At 44.4% G+C, this 19863-nt stretch overlaps 1 protein-coding gene across 3 annotated transcripts in view; it reads right to left on the reverse strand.

Annotated features, from left to right (window-relative positions):
* Positions 1 to 19863, reverse strand: part of jmjd1c.S (jumonji domain containing 1C S homeolog) — a 228765-nt gene that overhangs the window by 18599 nt on the left and 190303 nt on the right. For all 3 annotated transcript variants that reach the window (XM_018227327.2, XM_018227326.2, XM_018227329.2), the window contains 5 exons: positions 13666 to 15317; positions 10166 to 10335; positions 6619 to 8777; positions 1509 to 1710; positions 467 to 681 (listed from right to left, as the gene is read on the reverse strand). In XM_018227327.2, coding sequence (XP_018082816.1) covers positions 467 to 681; positions 1509 to 1710; positions 6619 to 8777; positions 10166 to 10335; positions 13666 to 15317 — 4398 coding nt within the window. The remainder of the gene's footprint in view (positions 1 to 466; positions 682 to 1508; positions 1711 to 6618; positions 8778 to 10165; positions 10336 to 13665; positions 15318 to 19863) is intronic.

The following is a 19863-nucleotide window of genomic DNA, read 5'->3' on the forward strand; positions in this document are numbered from 1 at the left end:
ATAAACGGTGAGTAGTGATGTCATTTTTCTCACACGACTCACTAAAACTTGTCTGTTATAATAAATAAAGTAGCCCTTGTTGGAAAATATGAGGATAGAAGAAGTCACCTCGGAGTTCCATGACCTGTATAAAAGCACTCGGCCGGAACTCTGCGGTGACTATTAATAGCCATATATTTTACAATAGGAGGTACTTTAATTCACAGTATAATGGGCTCTAAGGGAAACATCCTTTCCGTAATTCTGAGCTTTCTGGATAACGAGTTTCCGCTGCTTTTCATGGCAAGTCTGCTCACTCGCTCTGACCCACTGATGCCCAGGGCTCATGTAACACGGGCATAATATCTGGCAGCATTTCTAGAGAAGCACTAGTCTGGATAATGACCAAAACGTGCCCCCCCCCCACAAGCTATAGCTGTGACCAAAAGCTACCTGGAAGATCCCATGACTCTCTAGGTTCACTTACCATCCTTCTTCACCCAGGACATGGCGGCTTTCTCAGAGGTGACCAGCTGGCAGAACTTATCTCCTATATAAGCCAAGATATATTTGATGGTTTCCAGGTCCAGCTCCTCGTCTTCATAATGCTCGTGTGACCACAGACTCAGGGATTCATCATCGTACTGATCCGGGGAGGAAAAGCCATCTATCCGCACCACTCCGTTTTTACTGAACGATAACCTGCGGATGCACATTGAACGAATCAGTCATAACCAAGGCTGCTCGCTTAGGGGCTTTTACAATGGCAACCCCCCAAAAATAAAACAGGTTATTAGCAGAGGTGTAGCTGGGTGGCCCAGCCCCCCCCCCCCCCTGACAAGCTGGTACATTCCTGTCTCAGAGCCAAACCTTATGGAGTTATAGAACCGGTAACATCAAATTTAAAAAAAAAAATCGTTAGTATACAACGGAAAAAAAAAACACAAAGACAAACGAAACTTTGAAATCGCTAAGTCTTTATTAAGAAATAACTTACCGAAACGCCTCTTCAGAAAAAGCCACGATCCATCGTGCAGCGCTCGATTTCTCCTCCCTGGCTATCTCCTATAAGGAAGACAGGGAGGAGAAATCGAGCGCCGCCCGATGGATCGCCTTTTCTGAAGAGGAGCGCAAGCAGAGTTTCGGTAAGTTATTTCTTAATAAAGACTTACCGCTTTCAAAGTTTTGTTTGTCTTTGTGTTTTTTTTTCCGTTGTATACTAAAGAATTTTTTAAAAAAAGTTGAGGTTACTGGTCCTTTAAAGCTGGAGGCTGAGGGGAAATGAGGAAACTTCCAACTGCCACCTTTGATTGGGGGCATGTGGGATGGAGTTGTGGTGGTGATGGTGGTGGCCCCTTGCCCATATCTAGACTGGGCGATACCTATTTGTGCAGGGACCTCAGGCTTAGCCCAATGTACAATAAACAGCTGTGCAAGGGCAATATATCTAAATACACCTATATATAATATATACACAAACCTAACATCAGTGATACTGTAAGTACACACACACTGGCACCAGCACTTACCTTCGGAAGAAATAGAATCGGCAAAACACGGGCGAGTGGGTGGATTCCTCTCCTTTTTTGGTGCGAATGAGCCGGCACTCTCTGCACTTCTGGAGGTTGGGTCCGATCTCGCAGCAGGAGTCGTCCTGTAAGAAGGATTCGCCCGTCTGCTTCAGCTTCTTCACCTTACGCCAGTCTTTTAACACTGAGCGAGGAATTCCAGCTGCAGAAGCATCACAAGAACTTTCAGTTGTCTTATGTGCAACCAGTGTATCAGAGGGCCTCTCCTGCTCACTGACAATTACCTTCAGCCTAATGGAGACCCTTTAAAGGAGAACTAAAGCCTAACTAAAGAAGTAGCTAGAAATGTTGTACATTATGTTTTGTGCTTCTGTACCAGCCCAAGGCAACCACAGCCCTTTAGCAGTAAAGATCTGTGTCTCCAAAGATGCCCCAGTAGCTCCCCATCTTCTTTTCTGCTGATTCACTGCACATGCTCTGTGCTGCTGTCACTTACTGAGCTTAGGGACCCACTCACACTATACAGTACACATAGAATAGAAATGTCACAATATAAGGCTGATTAGTAATTAATAAACATAATTACTACATGGCAGCACATAAACCAGTGCAATTAGCATCAGAATTTAATAATCAGCAAACCTGTAGCATCAGCTTATATTACAGCCAGGGAAGCTCATTTTCTGCTGGATAATTAGTGACGAGCCCTAAGCTTAGCTTCTCAACAGCCAATCAGAGCCCACTGAGCATGTGAGTGTCACAGACACTTTCCAAGATGGTGACCCCCTGTGACAAGTGTGAAGTCCTGGATCATTGCTGCTATTGACAAGCTGAAACTTTAGCCTCGTGCAATAAGTTCACTATATAAAAAATGGCGTTTTTTAGCCACATTCATTTCTAGGGTTTAGTTCTCCTTTAATAAACCCACAAAACCTCAATAAGTCACATTCTGAGCTTTCTGGCAATGGGGCAGCTATAGGAGGAGATTTCTATGTATATATATATATATATATATATATATATATATATATATATATATATATATATATATATATGACTTCTTATTTGATAGTCACAGGTATAGATAGAATAGTTCTGAATAGAAGTGGTGGAAATATTTACTCGGAGTTATTGAAAATAGGGACCAAATGGATTTTTTATTTAGGTACAAGGCAGCCTCTAAGTTTAAATTTAGATTTTGATGTCTCCTGCTATGTATAATAGTCCGTCCTTTTTCCCTATTTTTGATATATTTACTCTGCACTTTATACTCTGTATTATGTATTTCCTAAATTAAGTTGACCTATGTATTGTTTTGGCCTTGGGGGTGTGTCTAATGAATCCTAGGATTTGAATGTTTTTTCTTGAGAGACACATTTGGTAGCACCGCCTACTTGCTTCCCATTGGCTATCTTTCTTTTAAATATCCTGTATGTAATATGTTCAGTCTATGATTAGTGATGGGCGAATTTCTCCCATTTCGCAACGTCGAAAATTCACAAAAGATCTTGAAATTCTAACATTTTCATGGAAAAAACTTGAAATTCTAGCGTTTTCACAATAAAAATCGTGAAATTGGAACATTTACATGAAAAATCGTGAAATTGGAACATTTTCACGAAAAAAAAAAAAACCGAGCAATTCGAAAGTTTTCACGAAAAAAACAAGCAATACGAACATTTTCTCGAAAAAATTGTGAAAATCAGAAATTGACACCAGGCGAATTTATTCGCCTATCACTACCTATGACTAAGTGTCCCTGGTAGACACGAAACGCGTCCAGCCTTGGTTCTTAATTTATGGAAAATAAAATGTAAGCTTTTTTTTTTAACCTTTTACCATCTCACCCCGGCTCTACTACTACTTGGGTCCAGGCTTGTGCCGGCCTCCTTTGAATTTTTTTCGTATTGGTCAGGAAACAACACTGGCTTGAGGCACAACTATCTGTCTGTCACTTCTGTTATATTCCTAAGAATAAGTCATTGCTGAACACAGGGCAATGGCAGCACCAATTGTATAATGCAGAAGTCATTATAGAAGATATAGAATATAATTCTTCCCCAAACATCCACTAGAGGGCACTGTGCTCTAAGGCACAACCGGTGCTCTTCTATCCGGATGCTCCAAATCAAACCTCTGCGGAAATAGGGGTAAGTGTGTATACACCGCAAGGCTAATAATAACTTAACAACAATATACGACTAAAGGACTCGGTCTTCCTGGGAATTTCATTTATAACATCAAATACAATCATCATATTATTATATCAGAGCATGGGGGGCAAGGAGACTTTAGACACAAACTGTCAGATTAAAAGCACAGCGGAGCGAGTGAGTAGTAGGGGGCTGCATTATACCGTGGTGCTGTGTACAAGGCAGCTGTAATAAAGGGCACAAAAAGACCCCGGGGAATAGTGTTCCTATATCACTATCACCGACCTCTAAGTATAAGTGGTGCCATGCTCTGCCAGCTGAACCCTACTGCCAACTACAGGCAGGTCTGGGCTAAAATGCTTTGTAGATCTGAGCAGAAAAGGCTGACGCTCAGATATCATGAGGCTGCTGGGAGAATTTCACTGCGTTGTGCAGACTGACTGCGTATTTGCAATGCACTGTGGGTAAGTGCCGACGGAGCGTACTAAATAGTGCAGTCAATTTGTGCCCTGTGATTAAGAAGCCAGGAGTGAGGTGACAGTTGCCTGCCGTTCTGAGCCCTCTGTCTCCCTCCCACTGTTCCAAGCCATTTATTCGCCAGCAAAGCCATTCATTACTCGAGCCTCTTGTCACCACGATAATGGCGAGCTCCGTAACCCCGGTGGCCCCGGGAACTGAAACCTTTGGAGCGCGGTTACATTTCTGTCATTGTGAGAGGAATAAAAATAGTATGGGGGGGGAGACAAACAGACTGTCGGCTGAATCCAGAATGCGGAGTTTGCCCTGTAGGGAGGCAGTCTGGATAAATATGGCAGCCTGGATAAATATGGCAGCCTGGATAAATATGGCAGGCTGGATCAATATGGCAGCCTGAATAAATATGGCAGGCTGGATCAATATGGCAGCCTGGATAAATATGGCAGGCTGGATAAATATGGCAGTCTGGATAAATATGGCAGTCTGGATAAATATGGCAGTTGCTCGTGCTGCAACTGAGAGACGGCTCCAGACTGCAGCTCCAGTAACAGGACAGCCCTTGGCTTCTCACTGCTAATTCCCGACATGAATAGATGGGAGTAACTGAACACTGGGATTAGCACAGACCAGGACAGAAGGAATTGTATGGCCGACACTGTGGGAGTTCGGAGGGAGGGGGGCAGAATACGAGGGATATTTAGTAAAAGTGTTTCTGGAGTTAGAAGTGTCAAAACCAACCATTTTGCCCAAAATCCAAACATAATGGGGGTCATTTATAAACACCGGGCAAATTGGCACCTGGGCAGTAACCCATAGCAACCAATCAGCGATTAGTTTTTTTCAGCCAGCTGCAAGTTGAACGCTGAAAGAAACAATTTTGATTGGTTCCCATGGGTAACTGCCCAGGTGCAAATTTGCCTCGGGTTTATAAATGATCCCCGATGTCAAGCTGCCAGTTTGCAAGCCTGGTGGGTCACCATTAGCACGTACCTCCACCGGGGCTCCCTAATTACTGCCTGAGCACCCCTCCCCCACCCACTTTAGTCATATCCATCATGACAAAAAGCCCTAATGAAAAATGTGCCCATTCCTAGGAGGGGGACCCCTCATTTAGCAACACTGGGCATCTATGTGCATGGGCAGTAAACCATAGCAACCAATCAGTGATCAGCTTTCTTCAGCCAAAAATCTGTAGGAATACAACAATTGGATTGGTTGTCGTGGGTTACTGCCCATGTGTAAATTGCCCAGTGCTGAAAAATGTCAGTGTATTTATATATAATATTATGGGAAGCGGAGGGTGCACTTAAATAGGTAAATGAGACCTTGTGGTGTTGAGGATGGGTCTACATTATCCCTGATTTCCTACATTATTATAATTATTAAAGGAGAAATTTCCGACCTTCTTCCATGCAGTGGTAAAACATAATTTGATGTACAGTATATAAAAGAGCTATAGTTTATATTTAAGGTCATACAAAGCAGGCCAGGGGCAATAAAAGAGGCCTCAGGTTGGACAACCCTGTTATACAGTTGGACCTACTCTAAACAATAATTGGCCTTCATTGTATCTTTTAAAATGTTCTATATTAGCCTTCCGTTTCTGCTGTTTAAATTTCAAACTGGATTCAGAATTCAAAAACCAAACGAAGACCAACAGAATGTTAATATATCACTGTGGGCATCACCCTAAAAAAAGAAGTAGCCCTTTAAGTGAGGAAGAGAGCAGTTCCCTTTAAAGGGAAGTTAGAATTTGAGGTGTTACATTCTATTTTGTCATGGGAAAAAAAAAATTTTCAAAATGAATCAGCTAGACATTTTGTCAATTTCCCAGCTGCCCCAAATCTTGTGCTCTGATAAACTTCAATCACTCTTTACTGCTGTACTGCAAGTTGGAGTGTTATCACCCCTCCCTTCCCCCCCCAGCAGCCAAACAAAAGAACAATGGGAAGGTAACCAGATAGCAGCTCCCTAACACAAGATAACAGCTGCCTGGTAGATCTAAGAACAGCACTCAATAGTAAAATCCAGGTCCCACTGATTCAGTTACATTGAGAAGGAAAAACAGCAGCCTGCCAGAAAGCATTTCTCTCCTAATGTGCAGGCACAAGTCACATGACTGGGGGCAGCTGGGAAATTGACAAAATATCTAGCCCCATGTCAGATTTTAAAACTGAATATAAAAAAATCGGTTTGCTCTTTTGAGAAATGGATTTCAGTGCAGAATTCTGCTGGAGCAGCACTATTAACTGATTCATTTTTCCCCATGACAGTATCCCTTTAAAGACTGATCCAGGCCACTTTCTCCTAGAGGCCTTAGAATAAGAGCGAGGCATTGCACTCTGAGTCACGGACGGCTTCCAGGAAAAATCCACAAAAGGAGAACCTGACCCTTCGGCTAAACAAAAACACATGAATTTCATATGAGGCCGGAAACCCTTCCCCTCTCCCTTTGATCCCACGTTCCCAGAGATACTCACTATTGCTGCTGCTGTTGCTCTGCAGCTTCAGTTTGCTCTTCTCCTTTGCAAGCCGGCTGAGAATTCCATTGGGTTTGATTTCCTCCTCTTTGTCCGTGTCGCCTTTCCGTCTCTGCATATCATTTTGCTTCTTTTTATACGTGGGCTTAGGCTGGCGCTTGAGCCTTTGCCCGGACCTGGTCTCACTCCCGTCGGAGTCCTCGCTCTCGGAGCAGGATTCGTAAGTCCTTTTTGCTCTCCTCCTGGTCAGCCTATCTTCTTTGGGAGACTGGTCATCCTGCACTCGGAGGTCGATGTTATTCTGAAGCTCCTCGGAGGTTGAGTTAATGAGATTGACAGTGCAAGGCTTGATTAATTCTGAGACTGCAGTGCTGCCTGTGCTCTCTGGCTTGTTAATGTTTTTATCTTCTTCTGAATGCCTCGTAAGCCAAGCTTTTTTTAGTTTTGTGTGGTAGTTAGGCTGGACAACAGGCCCGTTGCCTAAAGTGCTTGATGCATTGGCTGAACTGCAGGCCACGTTGCTGTCCGGAGAACTGCAGGCAGGTAATTTGGGATTTTTCACAGCACTGGGCTCCGTCTCGCTGGCGTTCGTGCTCTTCTGCTGAGCTGCCGCCAAGGCCGCCTTGTGCTTTTTCAGGTGGATGAAGTCAGTGGAAGTAGAATAGGCAGCGTTGGGTTGAATTGCACTTGTAGCCTTGCCACTCACTGGAGTAACCGGAGCCGGGTTGATGACCTGGCTCTCTGGAGTTTGGGTGCTGGTTGGGTTTCCAGCTTTTGAGGTGTTAGATTCTATCACGGCACAAGCTGACACAGAGTAGTTGGACAAGGAATAGGTCACCTCCGATCCGCTGCTGCTGGAGACACTTGTCGTTGTGGGAGCAGAGGTGGTCACATCAGTTTTCGTGCTGCACATAATACTGGGCGCTGGGCCGACGGAGCTGGCGGTGTGCGAGGGAACCGGAGAACTCTTCTCCAAACTGACAGTTGGTTGGGTGATCCTCACAGTCTCTCGGGATTCCAGGGGTTTGATGCAATCAGTCTGATTCAACCCAGATAAGGGTTTATCCCCAACTCTCTCCTTTGAGAGGGGCTGCACTATTGGAATGGGATCGTACTTTGCGCTTGACGATGGGCGGACAATGACAGAGGCAGTCGCAGCCTGGGTCTTGAAGTTATTCTTCTCCGGCATCCACACTCCTTTGCTGTGGTTCTGCTTCTCATTCACTTTCCAACCATCATGGATGCTTTTCTCTTTCTTGTATGTGCTGGAACCTTCTTTGGGCTCAGGAACTAGCGTTGGAGGCTTCTGAAGCTCTTGTATTTTGCTGCCTGTGTTTACCGGCTGCACCGGAGTTAAGGTCGGCGGCGAGAGATTACTGTAGCTGGCGTCCTTTCTCTCCAGGCTGTGATGGATGGGTGGGTGAAAAACAGGGGCTCTATGCAAAGCAGGCATGCTACGGAGAGCGTTGGTGGATGAAATGGACAACTGGGTGGGACTTCTGCTGTCTCCTCGGTAGGAAGTGATGGTGTGACTTGCCACTTGCTGAGAAAGCTGCTCGTTAAGCTTAACCGTCGTCACTTCCTCGGGCTGGTGCTTGATAAGCGGCGGTGGTTTGGAGAGAGACGACATGTACGAGTTGGCAGAGCACGGGGTAGAATTCTGCTTTTCCGGGTACAAGTTCACCACTTCCTTTGACGCAAACGACCGCGGCGGATCGTTGACCACACTGTTTGATAAGGTGGTAAAATAGTTGCTCTGCGGTAAACTCTGTGAGACCGAGTTCTTCAGTTTATACAGTTCATTAATATGGCGATCAACATTGTTCTCCTGTTTCACCACATGGATTTTAGTGCCGGAAGAGACGATGGGCGCGACTCTGTAACCATCATGTTCGTTCTCGTGTGCTTTCGCCTTCAGCGGAAAAGGAGATGCTTCTGTATTTTCCTGAAGTATTCGCCTGTGTTCCTCCTTGTATTTAATCGGCCTCTCTACGGGATCCTGCGAGATCCTCTGCAACTTGGAGTGGCTCAGGACAGGTTCCATATAATGTCTATGTAAATGGCTCTCTTTGCCTGCGTGAGTCCGGCCGTGTTCATGTTCAGACTTCACCGTTGCAATTGAACGCATGGGATCCATGAAAGGTTTCTTGTCGATCTCTCTGTTCAGGGGGGAGAGGGGGAGAAGAAATAATGAGCAAACTGAGCAAAACAGAGACAAGAATAAAACAACTGCTGTGCTAAATATGAAATGCCATGAGCAGGCCTAGCGCCATAAAAATACCCTGGAGGGGCCATGACAGTTATTGGACCACCCAGTGTTAAGTAATGCGCTTCTTAAATGCTGGTCTATTTTTAAAGGGATTCTGTCATGATTTTTACGATGTAGGTTTTTTTTTTCTAAATTACATTGTTTACACTGCAAATAATTCACTCTACAATATAAAACTTAATTCCTGAAGCAGCGAATGTTTTATTTTAGTTGCAATATTGGTGTGTAGGTGCATCTCAAGTCATTTTGCCTGGTCATGTGCTTTCAGAAAGAGCCAGCACTTTAGGATGGAACTGCTTTCTGGCAGGCTGTTGTTTCTCCTACTAAGGGTAAGGGGCACACGCTAAGATTCGTGGAGATTTAGTCGTCCGACGACAAATCGCCTCTTCGGCTTTGACTAATCTTCCTGAAAAGCCTTCCTGCCAGGTAGAATCTAAATCGCTGGAGGGATGGCATTTGGAGTGATTCCTTTTCTGAAGTTGCCTCACGAGGAAACTTCGGGTGACTTATGCTGTCTGCGATTTTGATTCTAGCCGGCGGGGAGGCAGTTCGGGGAGATTAGTCGCCCTAAGAAGAAGCGGTTTGTCGATGAGCAGTTCTGGACTGGACCCAAACAACCACTCAGCAGCCCACTAAATAGAGACTTTCTATTACACCTTACAGCAGCCCCTCTGACATTTGCCAGAACCCACAGATTACTAGTCCGGGCCTGTCGCTGGGCGACTAATCTTCCCCAGTAGCTTTGGGTGCCCCTCCCCTCAATGTAACTGAAGGAGTCTAAGTTGGTCACACTGATTATTACTATTGAGTGCTGTTCTTAGATCTACCAGGCAGCTGTTATCTTGTGTTAGGGAGCTGCTATCTGGTTACCTTCCCATTGTTCTTTTGTTTGGCTGCTGGGGGGGGAAAGGGAGGGGGTGATATCCCTCCAACTTGCAGTACTGCAGTAAAGAGTGATTGAAGTTTATCAGAGCACAAGTCACATGACTGGGGGCAGCTGGGAAACTGACAATATGTCTAGCCACATGTCAGATTTCAAAATTAAATATAAATTTGCTCTTTTGAGAAACAGATTTCAGTGCAGAATTCTGCTGGAGCAGGACTATTAACTGATGTGTTTTTAAAAAGAAATTTTTTTTCCCATGACAGTATCCCTTTAAAAGCATACATGCCCAAATAGCGGATGGATTTCTAAAATTAGCCCCAAAAGCCAGCTTTGCTAGCACAGGTATGGGAGTCAATAGACAGAGCACCTATCACTGGCTCCGGCACACTTACTCCTTGTGGTGCTCGGCCGCTGGTTTGGACAAAGGCGGGCTCGAGTGCACACCAAGTTTGATTGGTCGGTGTGCGTCTGCACTGGAGGGCCGCACCGGCAGGTGACCAATCAGGAGACTGTCGGCTGAAGTCACAGGTGTAGGTTGGTGCAGCCAGGGACTGGCAGTGTTCTAGAACAAGATAAAAAGAGAGGGCGGAAAATTGAATTCGAAATTTAGACATACGAGTGTTGTGCGTCATGTATGGCAAGATAATAATTAAAACCCACTCTAAATCTCTCATCTACTGGAACTACAGTTAAAGGGATCATTCACTTTAAAACAAACTTCTAGCCCGATGTAGAGAGTGACATTCTGAGCCAATTTACAATTGATTTTCATTTTATATTATTCATGGTTTTTGCGTTATTTAGCTTTTTATGCAGCCGCTCTCCGCTTTGCCGTTTCAGCAAACCGGTCGCGAGGATCTAAACAACCCTAGCAACCAGAGCATTTATTGTAGGTGGGGTCAGAGACCCCCATTTGAAAGCTGGAAAGAGTCAGAAGGCGGCCAATCATTTAAAAGCAATAAAGAAAACATGAAATGCTGTTTCAGCTTGTCAATAGCAGCAATGATCCAGGACTTCAAACTTGTCACAGGGGGTCACCATCTTGGAAAGTGTCTGTGACACTCACATGCTCAGTGGGCTCTGATTGGCTGTTGAGAAGCTAAGCTTAGGGCTCATCACTAATTATCCAGCAGAAAATGAGCTTCCCTGGCTGTAATATAAGCTGATGCTACAGGTTTGCAGATTATTCAATTCTGATGCTAATTGCACTGGTTTCTGTGCTGCCATGTAGTGATTATCTGTATTAATTACTAATCAGCCTTATATTGTGACATTTCTATTCTATGTGTACTGTATATTGTGAGTGGGTCCCTAAGCTCAGTAAGTGACAGCAGCACAGAGCATGTGCAGTGAATCAGCAGAAAAGAAGATGGGGAGCTACTGGGGCATCTTTGGAGACACAGATCTTTACTGCTTAAGGGCTGTGGTTGCCTTGGGCTGGTACAGAAGCACAAAACTTAATGTACAACTTTTCTACCTACTTCTTTAGTTTAACTTTCCTTGTCCTTTAAGGGACGGAATGGAAAAAGAATGCTGTCTATAACAAGCTCTGTGCCAGGGGTATGAGATTCAGCTTTGGCCCTGTGCTAGAGAAGCCGCTGCCCGATGGAAAGAAACATGCAGCTGACAGTTAGTGCTTGTATTTTCTATACTGGCCAGGAATGTGCTCAGCACATATTCTAACACAAACATGGATGGGGCCTCGTTCATAACCCCAGGAGTTCCATATCGAGAGAGTTAAAGTCGGCTCTGGACTGTGTAAAAGGCAAATGATATATGACTGAATATGGAAAAAATGCTTGTTCTAAATGATTCAAGCCAGATGTTTACATTGTACTGCTGGAGCAGAAGTATACGATTCTATCCCAGCCTGCCCGCAATTCATTTCCACTTTCCTTAACACGGCAGTTCATGTTCACCATCCCGGCCCTGAAAAATAAACCGTGGCTGGCGCAGAGCAGGGCACAGAGGAACCGCTCGCATTAAGGAATGTTTCAGTCACCAGCTCCCCGGCTTGTTTGGATTTCCTTGGGACAGACCTTGCACAATTTCAAAACACAACTGGTGGGATTTATGAGTCCTGCCAAGTCGGACAATGGCTTTTCTCTAGTGAAGGGATAATTAATACCACAAACTAGATGGGAGGAACCGGGGCAGAACAAGGAGACCATTTACGGACCTGGCCCGGGGGAAATACTTTTACTGGATAATAAACCTCCGAGATTGTGGTATTAGGTCACAAATATCATCATTTGGATAAAGGCAGATGAGAATAATTGATCATGGGTAACTGGAGCTCTGTGACAGTGAAAACCCATGACTCTTGTTGTCCTTGAGATATTCTTCTGCAATTGGTCGGCCTATATCCTGGTGTGTTGGTGGCACTGCATATGAGTAGTGGGCTCTGGAGCTTTGCAGCTGCTTACTGAGCATGCTCAGTGCTGATCACTGCGCCTCTGATGTCACCAGATGTCACCTCTGATGTCACTGATGTCACCAGACTCTAGGAGCCAATGTTTATAAGAAACGGATCCGCACACACACTGATTAATGCAGTCGGGGAATATCCCCTTTTATTCAGCCACCAAACAGGTCCTGATGAAGGGTGGGTGTCCCCCGAAACGTTGATGTTTGGTGGCTGAATAAAAGGGGATATTCCCCGACTGCATTAATCAGTGTGTGTGCGGATCCGTTTCTTATACACATTGGTTGCTAAGGGACCCGGCCGGGTCAACGGAAGGAACGCACCACCAACTGCAGGATTGGTGAACTACAGGTTTGCGGTAGGAGAATTACATTGTAACCAGACTCTAGGAGGACATGGTTCAACCGGTATTCCAATTTTGAACGCGCACTCCGCGAACCTCTTGGAGACAGTTGAAATTCAAAAAGCTTTATTTCACATAGGATAAAGCATCCGACGCGTTTCATGTGCAAACACAAAAGGTTCGTGGAAACCAAGAGGTTCGTGGAATGCGCGCTCAAAATTGGAATACCGGTAAAACGACTTCTCCCCTTAATACGGGTTCGGGTCGCTGCACCCGAACCACCATTGGAGAGCGGTAAGTGACCCTATTTTAAAGCTGCGTGAATAATTAAACCAGCGGCAGGGTTCGGGGCTAAAGCACCCGAACCACTTCTTCCATTTGGCGAGCGTCTAAAGCTGGCCATAGATGTAAAGACCACGATTATCTTGAAACGATCGTACGAATTGTCCATCGACTAAAAAGACCAATTTGCCAGGAAAACAAAGGGGAGCTGCCTGCTTGGCCCTGCAAACATAGATACATTGCACTGGGACCGACAAAGATTTTTTAACCTGGATAATCAATTTCCTGACAGATGTCGGCGGAAAAATGGTAAGATGTACAATCCTTCGAATCCCACTAACCGCAGGATAATTTCGAAGGATTGGTCGGTCTTCGCTAAAATCGGTCATTCGGCAAGAAAAATCTTTGCGTCTATGGGGACCTTAAATGCGAAATAATTGATGCCTTAAAAAAAAGCTAATTAGAGACCTATATTAGACGTATAATATAAATGTGATAAAACCAAGCATAATAGCACTAAAAGGATCTAATTATCTAGGAGGACATGGACCTTCAAAGGTCAACTTTGGTTGCCCAGATCTTCACTGACAAAAGATCTCCTGTACTACAGGCTGGTCTTCTGTATGGATCATCCCTACCCTGATATATTACTGCAAATGTCTTCCCATGATTCATTCATTCATCACCTATCATTTACTGCTGAAAGACTATGTCCTATAGAATTGGCATTTTTACATCACAGACACAATGACCATCAATCACCATCAACTCATGGCAAAACCAAGGATGAACATTACATTCATTACAACGACCTACATTTCTAAAGTTCAACATTGTCTTACCCGTCTCATGGAAGCCTCAGCACTGACATGATTCTCAGTATGAACCCACTTCGACGACGGCAGGCCAAGACCGGAATAAGCATGGCTTCCATTTGGATACTGCCAGATGATTGGATAGAGTCCCAGCTGGTTGTAAGAAGCCGACGGATGAGCTTGGCTGAGAAGGTGCGGTGACTGATGCTGTAACATTTGCTGCTGCTGTTGATGTGCCAATGCTAAGTGACTAAGGCTGCTGGCGTGTGCAGTCTCTAGCTGTGGGTGGCCACCTAGTAATGACCCGGGGTTCATGCCAGGCAACACCGCAGGTAGTAAATGAGGATGATGAACAGGATGATGGGATGCACTGCCAAGCGAGTGAGTATTAATAGCAGCTATAGATGCTTGGTTTGAGGAGGATGTGAGTAGATGAGGGTTTCCTGTTAACGCTGGGTGGTGGCTGTTTGGAGGTAAACACGTTCGATGAGCTGGAGAATGAAGAGGAAAGTTATGCTGGTGCAAATAAGAAGATAAGTGATTAGCTGCAGTCTCTGGTCCAACAAGTGCTGGGTCCCTGTAAACGGTAAAGTGTTCATTTTTGTCTATGATAAGAGGACTTTTTGTAGACTCGATGGCGCTCACTCTGGCCGCCACCGGATGAAAACTGGATCTGTGAAGGTCGCAATCCAACTTGCTGGAGGACCTTACAATCCCAGCCATCGGACTGTTATGGTAATTCACTTTGTGCTTCACAGGGTCTGGGGAGTGGACGGACCGCGACTTTAACACATCCGGAGAGGCGTTGTACTTGATTTTACTAGAAACCTCTGCGACGTGAGGTTTGGCCTTCATTGCGTCCAGGGTTTGCTTCTGAAGCCTCTTCTGCTCGTCTGTTAGGGAAGTGCTGCCGATGACAGAGCCGTGCTGGATTTTCTCTCTCTCGTGGGTTTCCTTGGCCAAATGGGAATTCTTTAACACGCCCGGATGCGCCAAGTCCCCCTTGCTGTTCACCTCGCTCCACACGCGCTCCGGATCCTGCTTCTTAGAATCAGAAAAACTGATACCTGCGTACGAAGGCTTTAATTCGGTGCTTTGTAATTCCATTTTGGGAACAGGCTGTGAGCCAAACGTGCTGGTGCCGCTTTCTTGGGCAGCCTCGTTGGCATTGTTTTCGTTATTTAAGACAATGGCATTTTTTGGCGTTGGAGGCTTGCCGCTGAGTGGCTCGACCTGTAACAATTCCGTAGTGTTGTTCTTCTCCGCTACGCTATTTAGAACATGTGGGTTGTTGGGATTCTGCTCATAAAGTGCTGTCTGTTCCGATAGGAGAAAGTGAGGTTTATCTTCCTGCAGCTGAGACTCTATTTCCTTTTTATCGTCCTGTATCTCATCCCAGGGAGAATGTCTATCTATTAGTGTCTGTTCCTCAGCCCCGTCGCTACTTTGGGATTTTCCCTCGTCTCCGTTTATCTTTGAAGTGTTCTTGATTTTCAACTCGTTCTCGGAATTTTGCTCGGACGAAGAATCTATTGTCCTTTTATTTGAATTTTCGGAGTCGCTGCTCTCCGAGAAGTCTGAAATATTGTCCGCGCGCAGCCTTTTCAAAATGAATTTCTTTTCGTCCTCTTCGGGTTTCCTCCTTTTGCTGTGGAAATGTTTGTTCCTCTTCAGATTTTCTGCAAAAAGGTGGGGAGAACAGAGAAATGAGTGACATGTTTGACCCCATGGAAATGTATTGTTATTGTTTCGTAAAGATCGGGGCGTTCGGGTAGTTACAATCATATAAAACTGGACATTGATACAATTCAAAAGGCTGAACAGGGGGGACTCTGATGCACAAAAAAAACGTTTCTCGAACAGGAGGTAAGCAATGGGCGCCAATTGATGCACCTATTATTAGCACCTACCATGAGTAAATGACTGAAATAAAATAAAACTGGATACTTGTACAATTCAAAAGGATAATCAGCTGCAAATTCTGGCGCACTAAAATCCCTTTCCGGAAGTGGAGGTAAACAATAGGCGTAACGCTAGGAGTAGAGGTAGAAATGGGGGCAACTCTTCCAAGAATTTTTACACTAAAGGTGGCCATTAGGGTTGCCACCTGGCCGGTATTTTACCGACCCGGCCGGTAAAAATGATGGTTAATCCCAATGTTATTAATAGGGGAAAAAGTTAAATACATAGGAAGGCCGGTATTTTTTTCCAGAAAAGGTGGCAACCCTAGTGGCCATGCACGGGCAGATTTAAGATGCCGATTCGGGTGCTTTAGACCAATTTGGCAGCTTATCGGCCTGTGTATGCGGCAAAAATCAGCCAGATATCAATTGGGGAGGTTTTGTTTTCCCCACAATCGAGGACCGCATCGGCGCCGATACTAATTGTAATGCGGGAGCCGAATGATCGGATTGGCTTGATATTGCCCTGCCTTTGGTGGAGATATTGGGAGAAAGATCCGCTCTCTCTCTCTGGCAGCACTAAGCCATGTATATTCACTACATAAACTGATATTAAATAAAGTAGGGATGCACCGAATGCACTATTTTGGATTTGGCCAAACCCCCAAATCCTTCCTGAAAGATTTGGCTGAATACCGAACCGGATCTTAATTTGCATATGCAAATTAGAGGTGGGAAGTGAAAACATTTTTTACTTCCTTGTTTTGTGACAAAAATTCCTGGATTTCCCGCCCCTAATATGCACATGCAAATTAGGATTCGGATTTGGTTCTGCCGGGCAGAAGGATTTGTCGAATCTGAATCCTGCTGAAAAAGGCCGAACCCTGGCCGAATCCCGAACCGAATCCTGGATTCAGTGCATCCCTAAGTTAAAGGGATACTGTCATGGGAAACATGTTTTTTTCAAAACACATCAGTTAATAGGGCTGCTCCAGCCAGCAGACGTCTGCACTGAAATCTGTTTTTCAAAAGAGCAACCAGATGTTTTTAGATTTAATTTTTAATTCTGACATGGGGCTTGACATGTTGCTAGTTTCCCAGGTGCTGTCATGTGACTTTTGCTCTGAAAAACGTCACTCTTTATTGCTGTACTGGTAATGTCACCTCCCCTCCCTATTCTCCCAGCAGCCTAACAACAGAACAATGGGAAGGTAACCAGATAGCAGCTCCCTAACACAAGATAACAACTGCCTGGTAGATCTAAGAACAACACTCAATAGTAAAATCCAGGTCCCACTGAGACACATTCAGTTACATTGAGTAGGAGAAACAACAGCCTGCCAGAAAGCAGTTCCATCCTAAAGTGCCGACTCTTTCTGAAATCACATGACCAGGCAAAATGACCTGAGATGCACCTACTCACCAATATTACAACTAAAACAATACACTTGTTGGTTCTAGAATAGACTTTTATATGGAAGAGTGAATTTAGAAATAGAAACTACACCATAAAAATCATGATAAAATCCCTTTAAGCCCTGGTGGGGAGTGATAGAGAACATGCACATAGTATAAAGGTCATTACGCCTTTATACTGCTACCATACTCTCAGCACAGAATTTAACAGTGTATTATATATATCTGCTCTGTGCGGGTGCCAACAGGCATGCCTTTTGTTCCAAAGCAGCTTTCCTACTTGATCCGCATTTGGTTTGTGATGTTTATCTCTCTCAGCCAACTCAATAAACCTGCTTTGATCTATGGAAGCTCAGGCAAAGTTCAGAGGAAAAGACTAGACCTTTTGTAAGGCAGTTATTTATTGTCATAAAAAAAGTTAAACTGAAAAATGGCTCCTGGGAGCCGGTGTAATAGCAACACACTCTCCCGCCCCTCCACATTTATTATTGTCAGGGCACACAAGCAGATTCGGGGAGATTAGTCACCCGGCAACAAATCTCCTCTTCTTCGGTGCGACTAATCTCCCCGAACTGCCTTCCTTCGGCTAGAATGTAAATCGCCGATGGGAAGGCACACGGAGCAATTTGTTGTTCGAAGTTGCCTCACGAGGAAACTTCGGGCGACTTTGGAAAACGAATAGCGCCGAGTGCTATCCAGCCGGAGATTTACATTTTAGCCGGGGGGAAGGCAGTTCGGGGAGATTAGTCGCCTTGAAGAAAGGTCAGGGCACACAGACAGATTTGGGAAGATTAGTCGCCCGGCGAAAAATCTCCTCTTCTTCAGGGCAACTAATCTCCCCAAACTGCCTCCCACTGGCTAGAAATGTAAATCGCCGTTGGGATGACACTCGGAGGGATTCGTTTTCCAAAGTCGCCACAAGTTTCCTTGTTACATTCTAGCCGGTTGGAGGCAGTTCGGGAGATTAGTTGCTCAGAAGAAGAGGAGATTTGTAGCCGGGCGACTAATCTCCCCGAAACTGAGCATGTGCCCTGACGCTTAATGTCTGGGTATAAAAATGAATTAATTATAATACCTGAGAACACAGGCAGCACAGAGATAAAGGGGAAAACTCACAGCAGAGCACACACTCTATTAAGAAAAACATCTTCCCTATGAAGTGCACTGCTCTGTTCAGTTGTATGCAGAACAATGAAGGGAATTCTAAGTGATAGTTTCCCTTAACTCCACCGTCAGAGAAACGGGTTTTATTGCTTCACCTTTGGCTGGTGCAGATTTTTTTTTTATTAAATGCAGCATTGCTCTATTCAAAACTGTAATTAGGGAGGGAAATCCAGAGTAATTAGCTCAATCTAGTGCACTAATAAGAAGGAAATGGAGTCGTCCCAGCTGGTAGAACATTATAAAGCGATTACCAACTGTACTCAGCTGTTCGGGGAAGGCCGTTGAGTTATGTGGCACCTGTTTTACACTGGAATAACACCACATGCTCCTTCCGACACTTCTGCGATATGGAAATATTTAGAGCAAAAAAAATAAAATTATTCTTGTTTTGATTTTATTCCTCTCCGTGTAAACGCTCGTTTATGTAGCAGTTTCAGTCTTGCACGAGGCTCCATTGTTCTCTGGGTTTCTGAACTTTTCTGATAACTCTGCTGCGGTGTTACAAGCCCAATAGGGGTGCAAGCTCAATGACCCAAAAAGGTGGCCAATCAAGACAGGGAGAGGACCTTAAAAACTATGGATGTTGCTAAAGAATAACGGGCATTTATAGCAGCAGTAACGACCCCAAGTTTTCTTAAAGCTTAAAGGGATACTGTCATGGGAAAAAAAATGAGAGGCTGATGGCATAAGCAGCGTAATGATTTGATCTCCTAATTTAAAGGGATCCTGTCATCGGAAAACATGTTCTTTCAAAACACACCAGTTAATAGTGCTACTCCAGCAGAATTCTGCACTGAAATCCATTTCTCAAAAGAGCAAACAGATGTTTTTATATTTAATTTTGAAATCTGACATGGGGCTAGACATATTGTCAGTTTCTCAGCTGCCCCCAGTCATGTGACTTGTGCTCTGATAAACTTCAATCACTCTTTACTGCTGTACTGCGAGTTGGAGTGATATCACCCCCTCCCTTTTCCCCCCCAGCAGCCAAACAAAAGAACAATGGGAAGGTAACCAGATAGCAGCTCCCTAACACAAGATAACAGCTGCCTGGTAGATCTAAGAACAGCACTCAATAATAAAATCCCATGTCTCACTGAGACACATTCAGTTACATTGAGAAGGAAAAACAGCAGCCTGCCAGAAAGCATTTCTCTCCTAAAGTGCAGGCACAAGTCACATGACCAGGGGCAGCTGGGAAATTGACAAAATGTCTAGCCCCATGTCAGATTTCAAAATTGAATATAAAAAAATCTGTTTGCTCTTTTGAGAAATGGATTTCAGTGCAGAATTCTGCTGGAGTAGCACTATTAACTGTTGCGTTTTTAAAAAAAAAAACCATTTTTTCCGATGACAGGATCCCTTTAAATTAGGAGATCAAATCATTACGGTGCTTATGCCATCAGCCTCTCATTCAGGTGCTGGATTTCTCGTCATGTTATAAACCTAATGTGACATTAATAATATAATTAGCTGACAATTCTACTCTTATTTTCTTAGATATATAAGGGTGGCCATACACAGGCCCATCCTGTAGATACAGGTATGGGAGCTGTTATCCATAAACCCATTACCCAGAACGCTCCAAATTACATGAAGGCCTTCATTTTTTAAACAATTCTAATTTTTAGAAGAGATTGCCTTTACTCTGTAAAAAGGAAACCGTGTCTTGTATTTGATCCCAACTTAGATATAAAAATCCCCAAAAAATCCTACTGGGTTTTAATTAATGTTTAAATGTTTG

The sequence above is a fragment of the Xenopus laevis genome, chromosome 7S (genome assembly GCF_017654675.1).
Source record: "Xenopus laevis strain J_2021 chromosome 7S, Xenopus_laevis_v10.1, whole genome shotgun sequence".
NCBI classification, from domain to species: Eukaryota; Metazoa; Chordata; class Amphibia; order Anura; family Pipidae; genus Xenopus; species Xenopus laevis.